A 19,218-nucleotide genomic window follows, 5' to 3' on the forward strand; every position below is an offset into this window, starting at 1 on the left:
TGGCACTGTGTGGGAGGGAGCCGGAAGAACAGGGGCGGAGTCAGGGGGGGGGGGGAGGGGGCGAAGAGGGGCCGAGAAGGGGGAAGACAAAGTAGATATTTTATGTTTACCTCAACACATGACGCGTAGGTGTGGCGTTGGTGTTTCAACAGGCTGTTTTTCAACAGTGAGTGCTACTTTATTCCAATTTCAGAGCTGCCAGTCTTAGTTTCCATAGTTGACATTCCTTACTTGAGCTGTAATTCACTGAAATTGTTGGTTGTGCCCCTAACCTTACCTACATCCGTCCGTTTGACATAACTCACTGGGTTTGTAAATTGTTTGTTTTGCTTTCACAGGAACGACGATGGCTTATGCCACTCGGCGGTCTTTACTAGTAAGAGTGCTTTTTGCACAGCTTGTGTTATCATCGAAAACTTCCATTGTATTATCAGAATGTCACAATGGTTCTTCGCTAGTGAATGTATCTCTTGCGACTAAAACACCTTATAGGTTTGTGGCAAACAGAGATGACTCCCCTCCAACATATCAAGGTGCAAAATTAACCAAAGTCATCTAACAAACTATTATGTATTATCTATATGTATTGTCTATCAAGCATTACCTTCTTCCACTTTCAGGATGTTCTCCTATTAAATTTTGGTCGATGATCAGACATGGTACAAGAAATCCAAGTGACAGTATAATACAGAGAATGAATGAACACCTGCCCTTAATTCGTGATGAAATCATTAAAGCACACCGCAAAGGCAAAGGTATTTATCTTGCGCTTCCATTTTGGTAAACTTTTTTGAATTCACTTTAAAAATGATTTTTCAACATGAATAATTTATTCATAACAAGCCATGTATATTAAAAACCACTTTAGGAAGTCTATGCAGCCATGAACTGAGACAACTTTCCAAATGGTCCCCTCAGCTGGAGGAAGCAGAAGAGAAAATTTTAACTCATGAAGGAGAGGATGAACTTCTTCTGCTAGGAGAACGTTTCCAGAAACGTTTCCCCCACCTTCTTCCTGAAGTGTATTCCAATTCATCTTTTAAGGTATAAAATTACTTTTGTATTATGTACTATGATATTATTCACAAAAGGCAAAATTAATCTGTTTCATTTTTCTAGTTCCAGTTTACAGCAACTCAAAGAGCAGAAGAAAGTGCACGTTCATTTACAGTTGGCTTGTTTGGTCGTAGAATTAGTCAGCACGTTTGGTTTCCGGAAGGAATTTACAGAGATCCTGTTTTGCGGGTAAGTTGAACCCTAACAACCTGTGCAAGCTTTTTTTAGTAGTACTTCTATCTGATTTTTTTTTTTAATTTTATGATTTCAGTTTTACAAATTATGTGAAAATTGGAGGAAAAGTGTGGATAAGAACCCTGAGGCATCCAAGGAACAGCACAGTTTTGCTAAAGGGCCAGAAATGGTCAAAGTTCAAAAAGAAGTGACACAGCGTCTTGGTTTAAGTGAACTTATAAGTTATGGTATGAACTTATAGTATTACTTTTGTCCATGTATTTAAAAAAAAAATCATTGGATACAGTTATAAAACTTATTTTACTTATTTTGTTTCAGATGATGTTATTTTGATTTATGTGACATGTTCATTTGAGATTGCTTGGTTTCCCAAAAAGAATTCCCCCTGGTGTGCTGTCTTATCAGACTATGACTTGAAGGTGATGGAATATGCAGAGGACTTAGATAACTACTGGATCGATGGTTATGGATACAAAATAAATTATGAACAGGCATGTCCAACCATCAAGGACATGTTCAATTTCTTCAGGTACTTTGCAATCAAAAGTTTTATAAGCATGCATTTTTCCTTGGTTTTGAATGTGCATCTTCTGTTTCAGCTCCCCTGACACTAAGGAAAAAGCTATTGTATACTTCTCACATGCTGGCACAGTGCTAAAAATGCTCGCACACCTTGGCCTGTACAGAGATGATGAACCATTATTAGCATCAAACTTTAACCAAATGCTTCATAAACGTCAGTGGCGGGTTGGACAGATCAGCAGCTTTGCTTCAAACATTGCATTTGTTCTCTACAAGTAAGTTTTTCAATTTTTTTACAAATTATCTTTTCTGATTTTAGAAAATCCTACTTGAGGCATTAATTGTTTCTCCGTATCTTGTGCAGGTGTGGAAACGAAAGCTCAGCACCACTTAAGATATTAACTCTTCATCAAGAACGACCAGTACGGCTTCCAGGCTGTCCTTCTCATGAAGACCTTTGCAGCATTCACAAATTTGAGGACGCATTCTCTTCTAGTATTAAGAATTGTGACTTCCAGAATATGTGCGCATTTAAATCTAACTGACACTCTCAGCCATATTGTAGCAGAGTTGTTTTGGTTCCACTATAATTCTAATAAGTTTTGTTTTGTTGAATATTAATACTTTTTTTTCTCCTTTTCCTTTTAATTTTAGTGACTTGTGATAGTATGTTTTTGTACCACTGCTGTTATGCCAATTGACTTTTAGTTAGCTTTGTCAAATTTGTCTCTCTGATGTGATGTATTTTTAGTTTGTATGACTTATCTGTAATAACTCTGAATTTTTTTAGAGCAAAAGGACTGTGAATCATATTGGACCACATTTTGAGTACAATGTCTTTGTATTTGTGATATGCTATACGTGTCAGATTGCCCACTGTGGGTGGTCACACTCTGCAGTGCTCAGGTCAGTCTGAGCACTACAAGGAGACTGTTGAGCAAGACTAAGCGCTAGGTGTTTATTTTTCTTTATTTTTAAAATTATTATTACTATCATTATTTATCATCTGGCATATGTTCGTGGATCCTGAACTAGTATATCTGGGATACAGATCCGAACAAAGTCATTACTCATAGTGCTCTAGGATGGACGTCCATGTTTGTATTCCAGGTAGTTTTGGACTTATTTGTTGGTTGTATAAAAACTTCATACACAGTATTTTTAAAAAAGATTTATTGTATTTGAATAATGCAGTGCTGAAAAAAATACTTTCTCATGAAAGTCCTTTGTTTTTGAAATATAAAGACAATGCAAAAAAATGTTAATAAAAATGTGTAGTGTTACAACAATAACATGATGAAATTGTTAGCATGATGTACCATAGGTTGCTTAAGCATATGGAATTTTTGTCCCTGTGCAAATACAAATTTCAGTCTCCAAAAAATAAGGCCTACTACAAGTTTAATTGTAATTAAAACTAAAATATTTGACTAAAAGTGCTAATCTAACATCATTTTAAAGAAACTCCCTCAAAATATTTTCAAAGGCCCTTGGTAGAAAAAGAAAGAAAGGGGTTTTGTAACTCTGACTTTAATAAAATGGTCAATAATAACATCAAAACTTCTATTCGTTATTTCTAATCCCCTCACAAAATTAAGATCAATATAGGTACACTATCAAAAACAGAGTCGGCTATAAATGGCTTGCACAAAATATTCAGAAAAGACAGCTCATGAAGGCCCGCGAGAAGATGAAACTGGTGGGCTGCTCTCTGCACAGCTCATGGTCTAACTTTAAAAAATTAGTTTAGAAAAAACCTTGATTGGTTGAATGAACCCGTGATTTGTCAGTTGTTCCTCTGCCGCTGCGACTCGCTCACGTACGAGATCCAGTACACCGTGGTGAAGAGGATGAAGCAGAAGGGGAACAGGGCGAGGGACACCTGGTCCAGCATGCCCCGCTGGCTGCCGCAGTACAGGATCACGTACTCCGCCACCATGCGGAAGCGCCGTCGCGGCCCGTCCGAGTCCGCGCTGTCCTCCGCGGCCAGCCCCGCGTCCTGCGGGTGGGGGCATGTCGTCAAATGTCAGACAGAGAACCCCCGCCCTCGGCGCCTGGCGGGTAGCGCCACGGTTCGGCCTCGCGCGCCGACAAGAAGGGTTGCCTACCCGCCAGGCGGCCGACGTTGCAGTGCTGCCAACCCCGGCGCTGAAATCCCCACGCGGTGTCGGAGGGGTTGCCTGTCTCAGCCTGCCCACCACACTGCCAGGGGGAAGGCCAGGCCGAGACGGGCAGCCCCTCGACGCAGCGAGGTGGGCCCCGCCCCACTCACGTGCTTGTCCAGGCGGCCGGCGCGGGGCAGGTCCGCGTTGGGGGACACCTTGCTGGTGCCCAGCAGGCGCGGCGTGGACGAGGCGGCGGGCGACGGCCCCGCGTCGCTGTTGTTGGGCAGCGAGGACATGCCGATGTTGTTGGCGGCGGGCGAGTTGCTGCCGGTGCGCCGGTGGTGCGGCAGGGGCGGCAGCTGGGCGAGGCGACATGACCGGTATGAAAAATTGATCCGACGTTCATGCAAAGCGGCAGTAAAGGCCGCCGCCGCTTAAGGATAAAATGCTCATGATTCCTCGGCGGGGGGAAGGAAAAGAAGTGGGAGGGGGCGGTGAGGGGTTCACCTTGACGGTGGCGCGGTCGCCGGCCCACACCTGGGCGATGTGCTGGATTTGCTGCTGCTGTTGCTGCTGCTGGCGCTCCAGCTGTTGCTGGCGCTCCAGGTCGCGCTTCTTGTGGCGCCAGTGCTTGTCGTACCGGATGCCGAACAGCACCACGAAGTACTCGAGCAGCGCGAAGAAGACGAACAGCGTGCACGAGATGAGCCACACCTCGATGCACTTGAGCTCCAGCGCGTTGGGCGAGTTGTTTCTGGACGACAAGGTAATACATTTTTAAACCTGAACAATTTTTTTTATGCACAAAAGTTATAATACAGAGGTCAAAATTTTTTTCTAAATAAAGAAGGAACAAAACAATTTGCAAATGCGGTGGGCTTTACGAGGAGGACGCTAATGTTGACCGCCCGTCCGCGCCGTGGCCGACTGCGCGACTACGCCCTTATGATGCACTACTCCCCCCCCCCCGCCCGGAGCGCCTCCGTGTCTTCCTGACAGCAGCTGTAGCGCCACAGTGGTGCACCATTTTCGGGCGATAACGCGGCTGTAATGAATCCTGTAATGGAATTATCATGGAAATGTGCGAAGGGCCGCGAGGCGGGGCGGGGCGGGGCGGGGCGGAGCCTTGTTCCGTCCGCCGCATGACGGCATCAAGGCTCATTATTATTACTTTATGACTTTTTTTTCTCATTCCCCTTTTCCCCGCTCGCCCCATACACGCGGCATTAAGCCATACGGTGCACGCCACGGGGTCCTTGGACGCGTGGACGGCGTGGACTTGGCGGCCTGGCGTGGACTTACTGGCGAACGGGGGCCGTCCGTCGAGCACGTAACGCTAGGCGTGAAGAGAAGCCACAAAGGAAGGGCGGGGCGGAATGGGAACCTTGTTTATGGACAGCCCCTTCGAATAATCGAGGCTGGGGCTGGGGTGGCCCCGCAGTCAACTTCTCTGATGCCGTCAGTGGCGGCGTTGGGGCCCTGGCGGGCCGCGGCTGGCCCTGGCGGGGTCGGCGCTCGCTCGAGGCCCCGGAGGCCCCCAGCCACTCGGCGAGCCACTCGGCGGGCCGCTCCGTGCACCGGGTCGTTGTTCCTCTGCGTTTCCAGCGGCCATTCGGTTGGAAAAGGTGCCGGGGCTGCCGAGGGCTGCCCGCCGACCGCCACACTGGAGTACGTCCAGCAGTGCCATGGCGGTGCACGCGGCGCACGCGGCGCGCGCCAGACGGAGAGAGATAGCGTCGCAGTTTTGATGGCAATTTGGCGATTCGGGCGCGACAAATCCTTGCCGGGGTCGCGACAAAATGACCGGGAAGTTATTATTTTGCCCCCTTTTGTATTAAAATGAGCGACTTTATAAAATGGAAAACAGCGGGGGTTCAGCGGCCGGGATCGAACCCGGGCCTACCTGGGCCGGGTCAATCAACGTGCCCTTGTCTGTCGCGGACTGGCACCTTGGTGAATATGCATACCGCGGCAAATCGAATGGTGGGTACCAACCTGACGGTGTCGAACATGGTGACGAGCGAGAGCAGTGTGGTGACGAGCAGCACCATGCGGCCCGGCACGATCTCGGGGATGACGACGAAGCTGCCCCAGGACATGATGACGAACAGCGTGCTGGGCAGGTAGCTCTCCAGCAGGTGCGACCGGATCTCCCTGCTCATGGTGATGAGCATTCGCGCCGTCGAGTGGTTTCCTGGGCCGAGCGAACCGGTTACTCCACTGCACTCAAAGCAAGCCAAAGACAAAACAACCATTTTGTTTCGCCGTCGCATTTTGCACCGCACAACCGAACCTTCTCCGTAGAAGATGATTTGCATGTTCTTTTCGGTGGAGAACGAGACGACGTACTTGGCGAGCCGGTAGCCGTCATCTCCGAAGTCGCTGGGGAAGCTGAGCGGCGGGTCGTCCCGCCACCTGAACTTCATGGCCTCCATGGTGTACTTGTCTGCGCACAGGAAGTGCCTGCACTGTAGCCTTTGCAGCCAGACGGCAGTGCAATATTCAAGCCAAGCTTATCGGTCGGGCCTTATTGGCAGACGCTCAATTAATTAACCTTTATGCCCTCCGTCCTCGATGGCCAATGATCGGGAAGGGAGGGGGGAGGGGGTTGCTGGCCGCCGAGCCTTTAGGCCCTTGGCTGTTTTGCAGAGGGACTGCATGACTATGCAATGGAGGGTGCCATTCATGAGGTCAATTGGGCCATCCCGATAGCGCTCCCCCCCCTTCCCCCCGGCGACCCAGCCCCCAGCACCGCTCGGGGCGCCCAGCCTCCACGGTGTGAATCATCAGTACTCACAGCTGCTGAAGTCGACCGCACACTTTTGAATGTCGAGCGGATACAGGACGAAGTCCATGTCGCATTTGATGATGACAGTGGCACTGCAGCATGGGAAAAGGCGGCGCATTTTTCACAGTGCTGGTCTTTTGTCTTTGCAAAGGGGAAGTGCTCGCACCTACCCTATGGACACGCGCATGGTTGAGTTGCTGTAGAGGCGCACGGAGGTCATCTCCTGGAACAGCGAGAGGACCTTCATCTCCCGGAGCTGGCGGATGTAGAGGTCCGGCACCCAGAACTTGGGCTGCTGCTGCGTCCATGTGAGCTCCGCCACCGAGTGGTTGCAGCAGATGTGCACCCGGGGGTCCTCCCAGTACACCTGCAGGAACAGGTCCAGCGAGATCTCCTGCGCCAAAGGAAACAGACATCGTCTTTACAAATATGGGCCTAAGCAATTTCAAAAAAAAAGTTAGTAGAAATATTCCAGACGCAAAATGGAAGGGAAAATGTGGAACTCTACACCCCTTCCCCAGTCTTAATGCGGAGGCCTCCTGCTTTACTTTTCCCCGCGTCGTCTGCGCGTCGTCTGCGCGCACCCCAGTTCCCAGTGTGCCAGTGTCATCAATTGTACGGAGCGCGCGCAGTTTGAACTGTTGGGATCACGAAGGGGGAGCGTGGCTATGAAACGCGAAAAGGGGGCAGGGGCAGCCAGGGCGGGGCGGTGCAATCCGATTGCGAAGTTGCGACTCTCGGAACAATGGCCTTCCCTCCGACTGTCTGAATTCAAATAAACCAGGACTGCGCGCGCATAATTCACGTCACTTCGCGTCGATTCCCAGTTTACCCGGAGAGATAATTTAATAATTGAATAATTTAATAAATCAAGGCGCTCCTTGCCGTCTGCCCAGCGAGGCAGCTGGATCCTGGTCTGGGGCTCCCAGCGCGCCCCAGCGCGCCCCCCCCCAGGGGCTTCCTCTGGCCCAGCCACCTGCCTGCCTGCCTGCCTGCCTGCCTGCCTGCCTGCCTGCCTGCCTGCCTGCCTGCCTGCCTGCCTGCCTGCCTGCCTGCCTGCCTGCCTGCCTGCCTGCCTGCCTGCCTGCCTGCCTGCCTGCCTGCCTGCCTGCCTGCCTGCCTGCCTGCCTGCCTGCCTGCCTGCCTGCCTGCCTGCCTGCCCGCCTGCCTGCCTGCCTGCCTGCCTGCCTGCCTGCCTGCCTGCCTGCCGGGGCGGCAAAGATGATACCCTCGCCGGGTTTCGTCCCCGCTCCATTCACCGTACTACTTCGCGGACTTCTTTTCCTCCGCCCGAACCGCGAACCCTCGCAGAGCAGTGCCAACCGCGGCACGGTGGTGGTCGTGGTGGCGGTGGCCGTGGCGGCGGAGTGCCGTATCGATCCCCATAATTGGTCGGGATTGGAGGTTGTAATCACAACAGCAAGCCACACCCTGCAGGCGTGTACTCTGATGAGCGTGGAGTGGGGCGGGGTTGACCGCGTTGACGAGGTTGACAGGATTCATAAGGTTAACACAGCTTGACAAACTTGGTTGACGTGATCGAACGGGTTGATACGGTTGAAGGGGTTGACGCGGTTGACAGCATTGACGGGGTGGACTGGGGCTGGCGGCTGGACTCGAGGAGCGCACCTGCTATGTCACAGAGTGGCCCAATAAATCCCAGGGAGCACCGACCGAAGCGATTAAATCAGCTGCGGCCGTAAACCAAGCCCGACCCGAATGTAACGGGGGGCGTGGCGGGGCGTGGCGGGGCGTGGCGGGGCGTGGCGGGACTCGCAACCCGCACGGTGAAGATACATCAGGCCAGTAGCGCTCCGCCCCGACCTCAAGTAGTGCTGCACGGAGGTCGCAGTTCGGAGGCCAGTGGCAGTGCCAGTGGCGTGGCAAGGGCGAAGCAGGGGCGGGGCGGCGAGGCAGTGGCGTGGCCATACCTTTACCTTCGGCGTCCCTAAACGACCGAACGTGCTTAGCCAAAATGCCCCGCGGATGCTTCACGCGGGGAGGATGTCTATTTGTCTCCTCTCGCGCGCGGGGAACGCCGGAAACACCTCTCTTACTCTCACTCGCTCTCACTCACTCTCTGTCGCTTTCTCCCTTGTTGGGGTTGCTGCCGGCTGGGGTAGGCTGGGGTAGGCTGGGGTAACCGCGCCTGCACGGCTGTCCGGACGCGTCCTGGCGGCTCCGGATGCACCTCCACTCTCCACGGTGCCGGGGCGGCGGAGGCCGGCGGAGGCAAAGGGGGTGTCCTGATCCCCCAGCGAGTGAAGCGAACCCAGCCAGGAAGCACCGCGGGGCTGGTGGGGTGGGGCCGGGTGGGGCGGGTCAGCTGCAATGAACTAAAGTACCCGTGGGGACGGTGGCCCTGGCGGCCCTGGCGGCCCTGGCGGCCAGCTCAGCCCAGCCTCAAGCCGCTTAGGCCCCGCCGCCTCACGTGTGTCGGCCTTTGCAATCATCACAGAGCCGGCCGCCCTGCCCGCCGAGCCCTGGGTTCAAATAGGGCGGTCTAACTCTGAATTTATTTGCAGGACGGAGTGTTTGAGGACTGGCCTTTGGTAGCCTTTGGCTCTCGTGGCGGCCGGGGGAGGGGGGGGGGGCCCGGCCCGCCAGCCCCGCCAGCCCCGCCAGCCCCGCCAGCCCGCCAGCCCCGCCAGCCCCGCCAGCCCCGCCAGCACCGTCAGGGGCGACCCTCGGCGTAATTTGCATTTGGCGCAGAAAGGCAAACTTGACCGTGTCGTGTGTGCCGAGGCCGCCGAGGCGCCCCCCCCCCCCCCCCCCCCCGGCCGGCCAGGCTGAGGTGGCATTCCCGGCGTGTTGCGCGGCACTGCGGTGCACACTGCACCTTAAGGACGTCGTCGAGGACGTCATCGAGGCCGGCCCTGCGCGCTGATTGGCCGAGACGGCGCCAATCGGAAGCGAGGCCGGTCTCGGCCCCGCGGCGGTGCGTCCGGCCCGGCCCGTCCGTCAGTCCGCTGCCCGGGTTCATTACCATGGCGCCCAGTCCTCGGCCGCTCTCTCGCTCTCTCGCACTCACGGGGCGGCCCGGACTGGCCGAATCAGCCCGCAGGCCCCGGCCCGCCTCGCCCCGCCTAGCCCCGCCCCGGCCGGCTTTGCATTTCGCTTTCATTTGACGTGTCGGCTCGCGGACGGACAAGGACTCGCCGGGGCCGGCGGGGCGGAGGGACGACTGGTGCACTGCCAGTCGTACTGACGCTCAATTTCGACTTCCGTTCTGGGCTGAGATTTTCAGTAGTTGGCAGTACTTTTCCTCTGTGGCGGTCTTGTTTAGACGCGTTCAATGAACCCAAACGGGTTTCCAGTTCCAGTGAACGTTGCCGCTCGAGTGTTTCAATTCCTTTCCGCACCGCGATGCTCGGCAATGCTCGGCACGGCTGCCATGCAATGCGATGCCGTGCGCGCGGTGCATGGCTCGGCATGGCTTGCAAGGCTAGGCCCCGCGGCGGTCGACCGGCCCGACCAGGCCACTGCTTTGTCGTGCCGTTGCGGCCGTTGCTCAAGGCACCCTGACCTTTCACGCCTTGGCTGCGCGGGCTGCGCCGCGGCTTGGCTGGGCTCGCCACGGCCCGGCCGGCTCAAAGCGCTCAAAGCCGTGCAGCGGGGATTGCCTCTTTTGCCTGCGGCCCTGCAGGCCTCCGTCTCTGTCGCACCCATGGGGCGTCCCGTAGGGGTGCGAGAGAGACGGCGCGACGCAGCGACACTGTTCGGGGGCAGCCCCTGGCAGCCAGTGGCCCGCCCTGGCCCGCCCGCCCCCAATCCGGATCTCTCATCGCGTCTTTGCCGCGCCGCCATTGTCCGCTGCAGCCACACTGCAGCACGCTCTGTCTCTCTCGCACCCCTTCGCAGCGCCGGGAGTGCGACAGAGACAGGGCGACGAGGGCGCCCCTGAAGCTGCAGCGTTCCGGGCGTGTGAGCAACCTGAATGCGACCGCCAGCCTCGCCCGGCCTCGCCGGACCTTGCGTACGGAAGGACGGGTCGGGGCGGCACCCCACTGGGGGCCACGAGGGCAGCCTCTACACTGCTAGCCCACCACCCCACCACCGCCATCCCATCACTCAGCACTTCGTTTTCGCCCGCCAATCACGGATAGTGGCCCCGGCAGACTTTGGCCTCCGCCAAGCCCACATTTACATCCCCCCCCCACACACACGCACGCAGTGTACTCACCTCCCTGTTTTCGTCGACACCGGACACCCTGTTGATGAACAGCGAGATCGAGACTTCTGTGTCTTTTCCTGGCGACAGAGGCAAAGCAAGGCGGGCATTAGCGGACAGGAGGCAGTGAGGTGAGGCTTTCCAGTGGGGTGTCTCGAGACTGCTTCTACCGGCCGGAGCGCCTGCGAATGGCGAGGTAGGCAACGAGCCGTGCACGAGTGTAGCCGCGCTGCCTACCCCGCCCATCGCAGGCGCTCTCTCTCCTCCCTCCCTGACCACCCTTGCGAGAGAGAGAGAGAGAGAGAGAGAGAGAGAGAGAGAGAGAGAGAGAGAGAGAGAGAGAGAGAGAGAGAGAGAGAGAGAGAGAGAGAGAGAGAGAGAGAGAAGAGAGAGAGAGAGAGAAGACGTCCGCGGGCGAACGGCTTGACCGGCCGGACTCCAGAGACGAAAGTCGGCAAGAGACAAACAAGGCGACTGATGCGGGCCGGTAAAGGTCACGGTACATTGCCTCCACCGCGTCCCCTTCGTCGTCGTCCTCGTCTACCGCGCGGGCACCCGACCGCCTGCCGATAACGACCGGTGTCGTCACTGCAAATTACGCAATTTCTCAACGACGCCGACGCGGTATGGCGGCGTAACGAAACGAGACGGGAGACTCTTTGTGAAGCTCGTCGGACGATGTGCCGGAAATTGCCTGGACCGTGGCGGGGCTGGCGGGGCTGGCGGGCTGGCAGCCAATTCTTCCTGCGGCACGCACATTCCAGGGGGGGGGGGGAGTAATGACACAATGGGCGGGGCGGGGCCCACGCAAGCGCCTGCGGACGTTAGGGCAGGCCACCCGCAACTCTTCCGCCTCGACCGAGACGACCGCGACGGGGATGGAGCACGGCGGCATGGCGCGGCATGGAGCGGCATGGAGCCTCCGGGGAGGGATTACACACCGTATCTCAGGACGGGGGCGGGGAGGGGGGTGAGCAGGAGGATCCGCCGCCCGTGAAAACGTGTATATTTAGCGCGGCGTTTCGGCAAGCAGCGAGAGGGCGGTGCCCGGCGGTGCCCGGCGGTGTCCGCAGCCAAGTGGAATTAACCGAGGTTAAAACAAGCTCGGCGCCGAATTAATCAAATAATGCCAGGCTGCGCCAGGCTGCGAGCGGGGCGGCAGGTGGTGCGTCGGGGCGGGCGGGGCGGGGGGGGGGGGGCGGGGCGGGGCGGGGCGGGGGGGGGCGGGGGGGCGGGGGGGGTGGGGGCGGGGCGGGGGCACTTCGACTTCCCGGCAAGCTGCCGCGGTGCCGGCGGCGCGAACTGCCGAGTCCTTGACCCTGCAGGCTGATGCCGAGCAACGTCACGCCGTCTCGCTCGCAATCACGGGGCACCCCTTCGGGTGGCGTGCGCGTGCGAGAGAGACAGAGCGCCATTCGGAATCCCTCTTCTGCTGCCCGTCTGTACGCGATCGGAGCGGACGGGGCGGACGGGAAGGACGCCCCCGCGGGGCGCGCGGTTACGCGGTCTCGGCCAGGTTGGAGCGGCGGTGGCGGGGGCGGCGGGGGCGGCGCTGGGGACTGCGGATTTTACTATCGCCCGGCCGACCGCGCCGCGCCGCCCCGCCCCGCCTCACGGCCGCCGCAGAGGCCAAGATGAAACGCCCTCCCTCCCTTCCTCGAGTCGTATCGCCGGCAGGCGCGGCAGGGCTTGGCGGCTTGGCGGCGAGATTACCATCTCTTGTCGGAAATCAACAACGGGAGTAGGGCGCGGCCTCCCCCCCCCCCCCTTTTCCCTCCGCGTTGACGAAATCGCGGCCCGCCATCTAAAGGGGGTGTCACTCCACGCCGCCCACCCCGCCGCCACTCAACGTCACTACTCGAAAATGAGAGTCGCTTTTGTTTTCGTTTGACGACGTTTCAAAGTCGCGCATTTCCACCGCCACCGCCGCGCTGCCGCGCTGCCGCGCTGAAGGACAGGTTGCGCTACTTTCCCCCCTTCTGCCTTTCAAAACGAGCGAAAACAATGTGCCGGCGGCCGAGCGCGGCGGAGGCGCGAACGACGGCCTGACGGCATTTAGGGCCCAAAGCGTTTCCGGTCGGGGAAGAGGAACTCCAACTTTACGGAGCCCTGCAGGCCGGCAGCGCCAGCCGGCCCTGCAGGGGGTAATAAATTCCCGGCCGCTCGGACGCCTCAACTCGCCTTCTAGGGTCCTAGGGCCTGCTGGAGCGTGCTGGAGCGTCCTCCAGTGGCGCGGCGGCGAGGCGACGAGGCAGCGCCACTTCGGTGCAACAAAGTAGTGGAGCCCCCACCCAGACCGGTGGGGCGGCCCAAACTCTAGACGCGTTTTGAGCTCCAGAGTCGCTAAGCAGGACTCGAACCGAACGTGTGACCCCACCAATGGATTCCTCGTTCGGAGAGTAATCCATTGGTGAGGTCACACGTTCGGTTCGAGTCCTGTTTAGCGACTCTGGAGCTCAAAACGCGTCCGGGATTTTGACCGCCTCCCCCACTGTGCACCGCCCTCACACCGGCACACGCTCAGGCTCTTTACGGCGACATTTTCCGTCAGAAACTTTTGCCTCTCGCCGCGCGGGTCTGTTTCAATTTATTGCTTGTTTGTTGTTGTTTTTCTCAGTGTGCACCGCGCGCACTCACTGCAAGGGCGGGCACGGCACTGCACTGCGAAAGGGCCGCGCGATGCGACGGCGGCGGCTTGGAGGCGACGAGGGGGGGGGGGAGGGGGGAAATAGCGCCACTGCAGCAGCAACAAGCAGGCCCTCGGGCCGGATTACCCCCACCCTGCCCCACCGCCCCCCGAACGTGCACACCACTGTAATGTGTGGCGGTGCCGCCTATTCTTAGCAGTCCTGTTCCTCCACGGAGTGCCACGCTATGCCGCGCTACGCCCGCGGCGGCCCTAGGCGGCCCCGGTGACGCAAACCTCCCCCCCCCTCCCCGGTCGGAAGGCGCATCCCCAGGCCGGCCCGGCCCGGGCACCCCGACCGACTCGGCAGCGCCAGACCAGCGCACGGCCAATTTTTACCCCCAACAGTGCGTCCGGCACACAGTGGAGGCATCTACAAATACACTCTCGTCCCCCACCCCCACCCCACCCCACCCCTCCAGCCGCATGATGTGTAGAGCATGTGGATGGGCTCCCTCCCCACCCCCTCCCCCTCCAAATGGGCAATTTGAATTTCCGCGCGCGGGCCGTGGGCCGCACGCACACTGTGTGGAAATTTGGCGCGCGTTATCCGCGCCCCGCGTCGGAATGACTGATTAATGGGTCGGCGCCGCGAAAGGCTTTCCCTCTGATGGAAAGGGGGGGGGGGAGGTAAACAGAGCGCCTAGCCGCGCGGTACCCACCTGGTGGAAGGTTGCGGTTGTAGTCCGTCTCCAGGTCGTACAGCTCCTTGGCCGTTGTCAAACGCAGGAAGCTGCGGGCAGAGAAACTTGGTAAGCCGGGCAACCAACTGTCTGAACGGTGGCCAGTCGGACAGCACAGTGGGCCAGAAGAGCGGTGGAGGCGTCCGAAACTCTGTCCTCGTCATGATCAAGGGATGGAAACTGTGGCACGGCGAAAAACGACGACACCGAGGACGAACGGCGAAACGAATCGGGCAGACAACATAAACACACAGGGGTGCAAAAGCGAATTACGGGATGCATCGGGGCGGCGCCACAGGCTGCTCCCGAACCGTGCCGCTCCGTGTCTCTCGCACCCCTACGAGACGCCCCACGAGTGCGAGAGAGACGGAGCGACCTCGCTTTGCCTGGCTTTGCCTCACGTTGATTTAGCGGCGCGATACCCGCCGGTCATCCGGCCGTACATCAGGCGGTGCTGGCGGACCGCGCGGACCGCCAACACAAACACGAAAACAGAGAAAAGCACACACCGCGGGGCCGGCGGTCTATTACCTCCATCACCCAGCCTTGAGGCATGGCCGGGAGTGACGCATTCTTATCCTCCCACGGACAGACAGACAGACAGACAGACAGACAGACAGACAGACAGACAGACAGACAGACAGACAGACAGACAGACAGACAGACAGGCCGTTTCATTGTTCCAGCCAAATCCGTGCCCGTCCGCCCACGCGCGTCCTCGCACCTCGATAGTCTCGAAGCGAATCGATTTGATATCGAGACCCCGCCCGTTCGCCGCGGCTTGCCGGGCTTGCCTGCAGGCCGACTCCGAGCAGGGCGCCTTGGTCGCTCTGCCGGCTCGGCCCCTCGAGAGTGCGAGAGAGACAGAGCGACCTGCCGGAAGCAGCCACTGGGCGCGCTGCTGGCGCTTTGCCGCTTGGCGCGGCCCGACCGGGAGCCCGACGCCACACCGCGCAGACGTATTACCTTCTCAGAGAGACGGGCACACCGTGTGTGAATGGGCGGGGTGCAGGTGAGGTGATCCCGCCAGGACTCAGCTCGCCAGACAGCGGCCTTCAATGGCGAACAAGAAAATGAAAATAATGTCGACGACTACCATGTTTACCTAATTTCTTTCATGAATTCTAAAAAAAAGAAAACGAAAAACGATGGACTTTATTTGGGTTTGAACTCAGGTTCTTAAGATTGCTGACTCACGCCTCTACGCGCTCGGCCACGGTGAAGCGGGTTGGAATGGCGGGTTGGAATGGCGGGCTGTTCGCGCCGTCTGTCTAGACCGCGCGCGGCGCTATCGCGTTTACCGCAGCGACTCAAATCTGGGAAACTTTCTTGCCGGCGGGGCTCGACGCGTTCATGAGGCGAAAAACAGTGCCAAGGCCGTGCAAGGCGGTGAGGTGGCAGGGCGGCCGGGGCGGGGCGGCCGGGGCGGGCAGCGCGGGCACAGGCATGCGTGCAACCAGTGTCCCGCAGACACGCAGACACGCACCGCACCGCGCACCGGGGCGCAGCGAACAGCAGCGTGTCGGAGTTACCCCGAGCTGCCCAACCAAGGCCGCGCACCCGCCCCGCCCCGCCCCGCCCCGCCCCGCCCCGCCCCGCCCGCCCGCCCCGCCCCGCCCCACGGGGACGGCAAAGTCGGCCGCTGGATTTCTATTTGACACGCGGTGCCCGAGGCGTGCCTGGGGGAATGCCACGCTGGCCGAGCCGGGCCGAGCACCATTGAAAGTTTGTCGAACCGCGGATTCATCCGTGGGCGGTTCTCACACCTCCACCCACAGTGGGCATTTCCGCAGACCGAGTCGCCAAAATCGGCGGAAATTGCAATTTGGCGGGAAGGCGTAACGTTGGCCTCGCGTCTCCGCGCCGGGCCCGCGTGGTTGATGATCTCATATTGGGCCGCTCCATCACAGTGCGGGCACCGGGCCGGCCTAGTGCCGACGGCTCGGCCCCCGGCGTGGCCCCCGGCGTGGCCCCCGGCGTGGCGCAGGGCCTCCGGGGCCTCCAGGGCCTGCAGGGCCAGCCTTCAATGGCGGCCAGACGGCCCCGGGCATCAGTCATGAGCCCCGTGTGAAAGCAGTTTACGGCCAGGCGGCGAAAGGCTGGGCGAAAGGCTGGGCGAAAGGAGCCCAAGGCCACCGCGGCCGCCAAGGCCACCGCACCGCCCACATAGACCCCGGATTTTCGGGTCACTGTTCTTTTGACGCCGTCTGCCCCATTGTGCTGCCCTGCACGGCCTAACCTTCCCGCGTGTAAAATCCACGCCACCCCGCCGCCGTGCCCCTCAAACCCACCCCCTTTCCTCACGAGGACATTCGATTGAAATGGGACGAATCTCTGCGCTCCGCAGAGACCTGCCACCTCCAACACGCTCCTGTCGTTCCCGGATTTTCCGCGCAGGGTGTCTCCCCCGGCCATTTAAATGAAACCCCCGGGGTGTCTTTTTTAAACCGCTTATCTCGCGCGTTATGTATGTTTTCTGCTTTTTCCGGAGCGAGGCATTAGCATGTCGCCTCCTGGCAAATCCCGTACAGTTTTATTTTTTGCTCGTGTGTGTGAGTGTGTGTGTGCGACCTTGCCGCCCAGTGCGTGGCGGCGTGGTGTGCCAAGTGTACCCGGCACGCCAGGGCGCTAGGGTAAGGCTCAGCGCTTGGCTCAGCAGGTGCGTGCCGTGGCCGTGCCTGCCGTCGTGGTGGCCGTCGCCAACACCCTCGCCATCTACAAGGCTCCGGTCGCGTGCTTGCACCGCACGGCACGCCAAGGCACGCCACTGGCCGCGCGTGCACTGGCTGCGCACGCGTTGCAGTCAAGGCGGTGCAAACGGTGCGCCGGCCAATCACAGCGCCTCCTTTTGGCGGGAAAAAGTTTGAATTACTCGAATTGGCGCACAAATGACCGGCGATCGGCAGGGCGGGCCGGATCCACCCACAGATGCGGCCTGCGCTATCCATCAGGACGGACTGCGGGTCCTTTCCAAACTAAGTCGTGACGTCATCACTCAGTGTCGCCACTGGCCGCCCCTCTCTCTCTGCGGGACGCCCCGTGACGGAGACTGTGCGAACCGGGTCGTCGTCGGCTGCCCGGGTGCCAAGCCAAGCCGGGGCCGGGAGAAGCGGTTTCGTTGGGTGAATTATTAACGGTGTCCGGAGGAGGCAGGCAGGGTGCCAGTCGTGCGATCAAGGGATTGTTTATTGCGAACCTACAACAGCAAACAACAACACACACACGCGTACATCGTCCACGATATTTACATCGGCGGCAGCGTGCTCGTGTATCTAAGGCTGTGCTCGGTGACTGTCCCGGTGATGGCGGTGGCCGTGGTGGTGCCGCTGGAAGTAACAACAAAAACAATAAAGTGCGGGAGTAACATGAAAAGTGCAGTACCGCCCTTTGTTCCGGGCGCGTCAAATGGGGCAGTGTCAATATCACGGCCTTTGTCGGGACATCCCGCGTAAAGGCTCCAGATGTTTTAAAAACTTTTTTTTTGTGGCTGCGATTTACATGATTTACATGTGTTACTTGCAATTCGTTTGTGATTTGACAATCGAAAGGTGATGGCCACTCCAGGGCTGTGCGAAGCATCGACGGGCACACCGTCGGCGCCCTCCAGTGCACCAAGCTTCTTGACTTGGGACCGACCTGAGCAGGGTCAAGATGGTCGAGAAGAAGTGGAGAGGACTGCCGCACCGCATCCTGAGTGCACAAAGTCCTCTCTCTCATAGCGAGCCCGTCCGTCGCGGCGCCGCGCACACGAACGGGGGACAGGACGGTGGCGCCGTCGGTGACGCCGTCGGGGACGCCGTCAGTGACACCTCGCGCCGTCGCCATCCTGGGCGGGCGGCATCGCGCCGGCCGCGCGCGGCGACGCGGTGGTCGACGCGGAGGTCGTCGCGGTGAACAAGGCAGTAGAAGACGCGGTGGTCGCGGACGCTCGCGGGCAGGCCGTCGACGCCGTGCTCGACGCCGTGCTCGACGGGGTCGGGGCCGACGGGCGGCTGGGGGTGGGGGCTGCAGGGGCTGCAGGGGGCTGCAGGGGGCTGCAGAAACCCTCCGCTGCCTTGCACGTACAGGTACGGGGGCTGGCTGGCGACTGCGCCACCCATACCATCCCCCTAGGCCGCCGTAGCCCCGCGGGCCCCGCGTAGCGTAGCGCCCCCCTCCGCCTGCCCCGCCCCTTGCGTCGCGAACCTCCACACGGCATGGGCTGGGCGGGTCCCGCGACTCCCACCCCACCTTATTAGTCCGATTTCTTGGCTTTGGGGTCGTTTCCACGCCGCGCTACCCCTACCAACCCTTCCAACCCTGTTCCAACCTTCCGACCCGACTTCTTTATCGGCCACAGTGTGGCAGCACTGTGCACTGACGCACCTGCAGGAGGGAGAATCGGGGGTTATTCACTCATTTTGAAATTCTTCTCAGAGTTGTTTGCTTCTGGGTTTTCTTGCGCTTTCGGCAGCCTGTTGTTTGTTCTTTTATTTTGGGATTATTACAGTGTATCCACGCAGCGGGTCTCCGGTTGTAAACGACGAACGAAACTGGGATAGATTAATCGCGAGGGCTTTTCTCTTCGCCCGCCTCGGCCCGCCCGCTGTCACAACAGAGAAAGGGAGTCCGCACAGGCGGGCTCTGCGGAGCCCGGGCGGCCAAAGGCGTGCCAAAGGCGGGCGTCCCTTTTTGGCGGGAAATTCAAAACGGAAGCATGCTATTGGCGGGCTGCGGAGCGCCGGTGCCAGGCTGGTGTGAGCCTAGTGTGCCGGGCCCGCCGCTTTCCCGGGGCAGTTGTTTGGGTTCACTGTCTGGCTGGCTCGGGCTCGCTCGGGCATTGCTGGCGGCAGTCAGACAGAGCCTGCAATTTTGTTTTGCTTAGAAAATGACTGACGTCGCGACGCCGCGCCGACGCCAGGCCCGCCAGGCCTCCGTCTCGCTTTCGCACGGAATTGTTTTCCGATGATGGAGAGGAGGGGGAGGAATCCGCGGCGTTTGCTCAGCCATCGCGCCGGCAGGCTGTGCCGTCG

At 58.8% G+C, this 19,218-nt stretch overlaps 2 protein-coding genes across 2 annotated transcripts; one reads left to right on the forward strand and one right to left on the reverse strand.

Annotated features, from left to right (window-relative positions):
• The first annotated feature begins 59 nt into the window (after positions 1-59).
• LOC117651807 (multiple inositol polyphosphate phosphatase 1-like) lies at positions 60-3,248 on the forward strand. Its single transcript, XM_034396165.1, has 9 exons — positions 60-166; positions 339-533; positions 621-755; positions 869-1,044; positions 1,120-1,245; positions 1,328-1,478; positions 1,570-1,780; positions 1,851-2,048; positions 2,138-3,248. The coding sequence occupies exons 2-9, from the start codon at positions 347-349 to the stop codon at positions 2,316-2,318; spliced, it is 1,365 nt and encodes a 454-aa protein (XP_034252056.1). The 5' UTR covers positions 60-166; positions 339-346; the 3' UTR covers positions 2,319-3,248.
• A 60-nt stretch (positions 3,249-3,308) lies between these two features.
• On the reverse strand, positions 3,309-17,993 carry LOC117651808 (glycine receptor subunit alpha-4-like). The gene is made up of 11 exons (XM_034396166.1): positions 17,843-17,993; positions 17,455-17,532; positions 14,186-14,256; positions 10,850-10,917; positions 6,837-7,060; positions 6,676-6,758; positions 6,172-6,324; positions 5,874-6,072; positions 4,386-4,632; positions 4,046-4,237; positions 3,309-3,772 (listed from the first exon to the last, which is right to left on the reverse strand). The coding sequence occupies exons 1-11, from the start codon at positions 17,893-17,895 to the stop codon at positions 3,560-3,562; spliced, it is 1,581 nt and encodes a 526-aa protein (XP_034252057.1). The 5' UTR covers positions 17,896-17,993; the 3' UTR covers positions 3,309-3,559.
• Positions 17,994-19,218: the final 1,225 nt, after the last annotated feature.

Source organism: Thrips palmi, unplaced genomic scaffold, assembly GCF_012932325.1.
Source record: "Thrips palmi isolate BJ-2018 unplaced genomic scaffold, TpBJ-2018v1 HiC_scaffold_6, whole genome shotgun sequence".
In the NCBI taxonomy this organism is placed as follows: Eukaryota; Metazoa; Arthropoda; class Insecta; order Thysanoptera; family Thripidae; genus Thrips; species Thrips palmi.

Bases quoted from the DNA above. Each gene is read 5' to 3' on its own strand.
- LOC117651808 (XM_034396166.1), bottom strand. From the start codon at position 17,895: ATGCGGTGCGGCAGTCCTCTCCACTTCTTCTCGACCATCTTGACCCTG. The intron at 6,759-6,836 runs GTAGGTGCGAGC...CCCATGCTGCAG, and splicing joins ACCATGCGCGTGTCCATAGG to TGCCACTGTCATCATCAAAT. The intron at 6,073-6,171 runs GTTCGGTTGTGC...CGCTCGGCCCAG, and splicing joins AATCATCTTCTACGGAGAAG to GAAACCACTCGACGGCGCGA.
- LOC117651807 (XM_034396165.1), top strand. From the start codon at position 347: ATGGCTTATGCCACTCGGCGGTCTTTACTAGTAAGAGTGCTTTTTGCA. The intron at 534-620 runs GTGCAAAATTAA...TTCCACTTTCAG, and splicing joins CTCCCCTCCAACATATCAAG to GATGTTCTCCTATTAAATTT. The intron at 1,246-1,327 runs GTAAGTTGAACC...TTATGATTTCAG, and splicing joins ACAGAGATCCTGTTTTGCGG to TTTTACAAATTATGTGAAAA.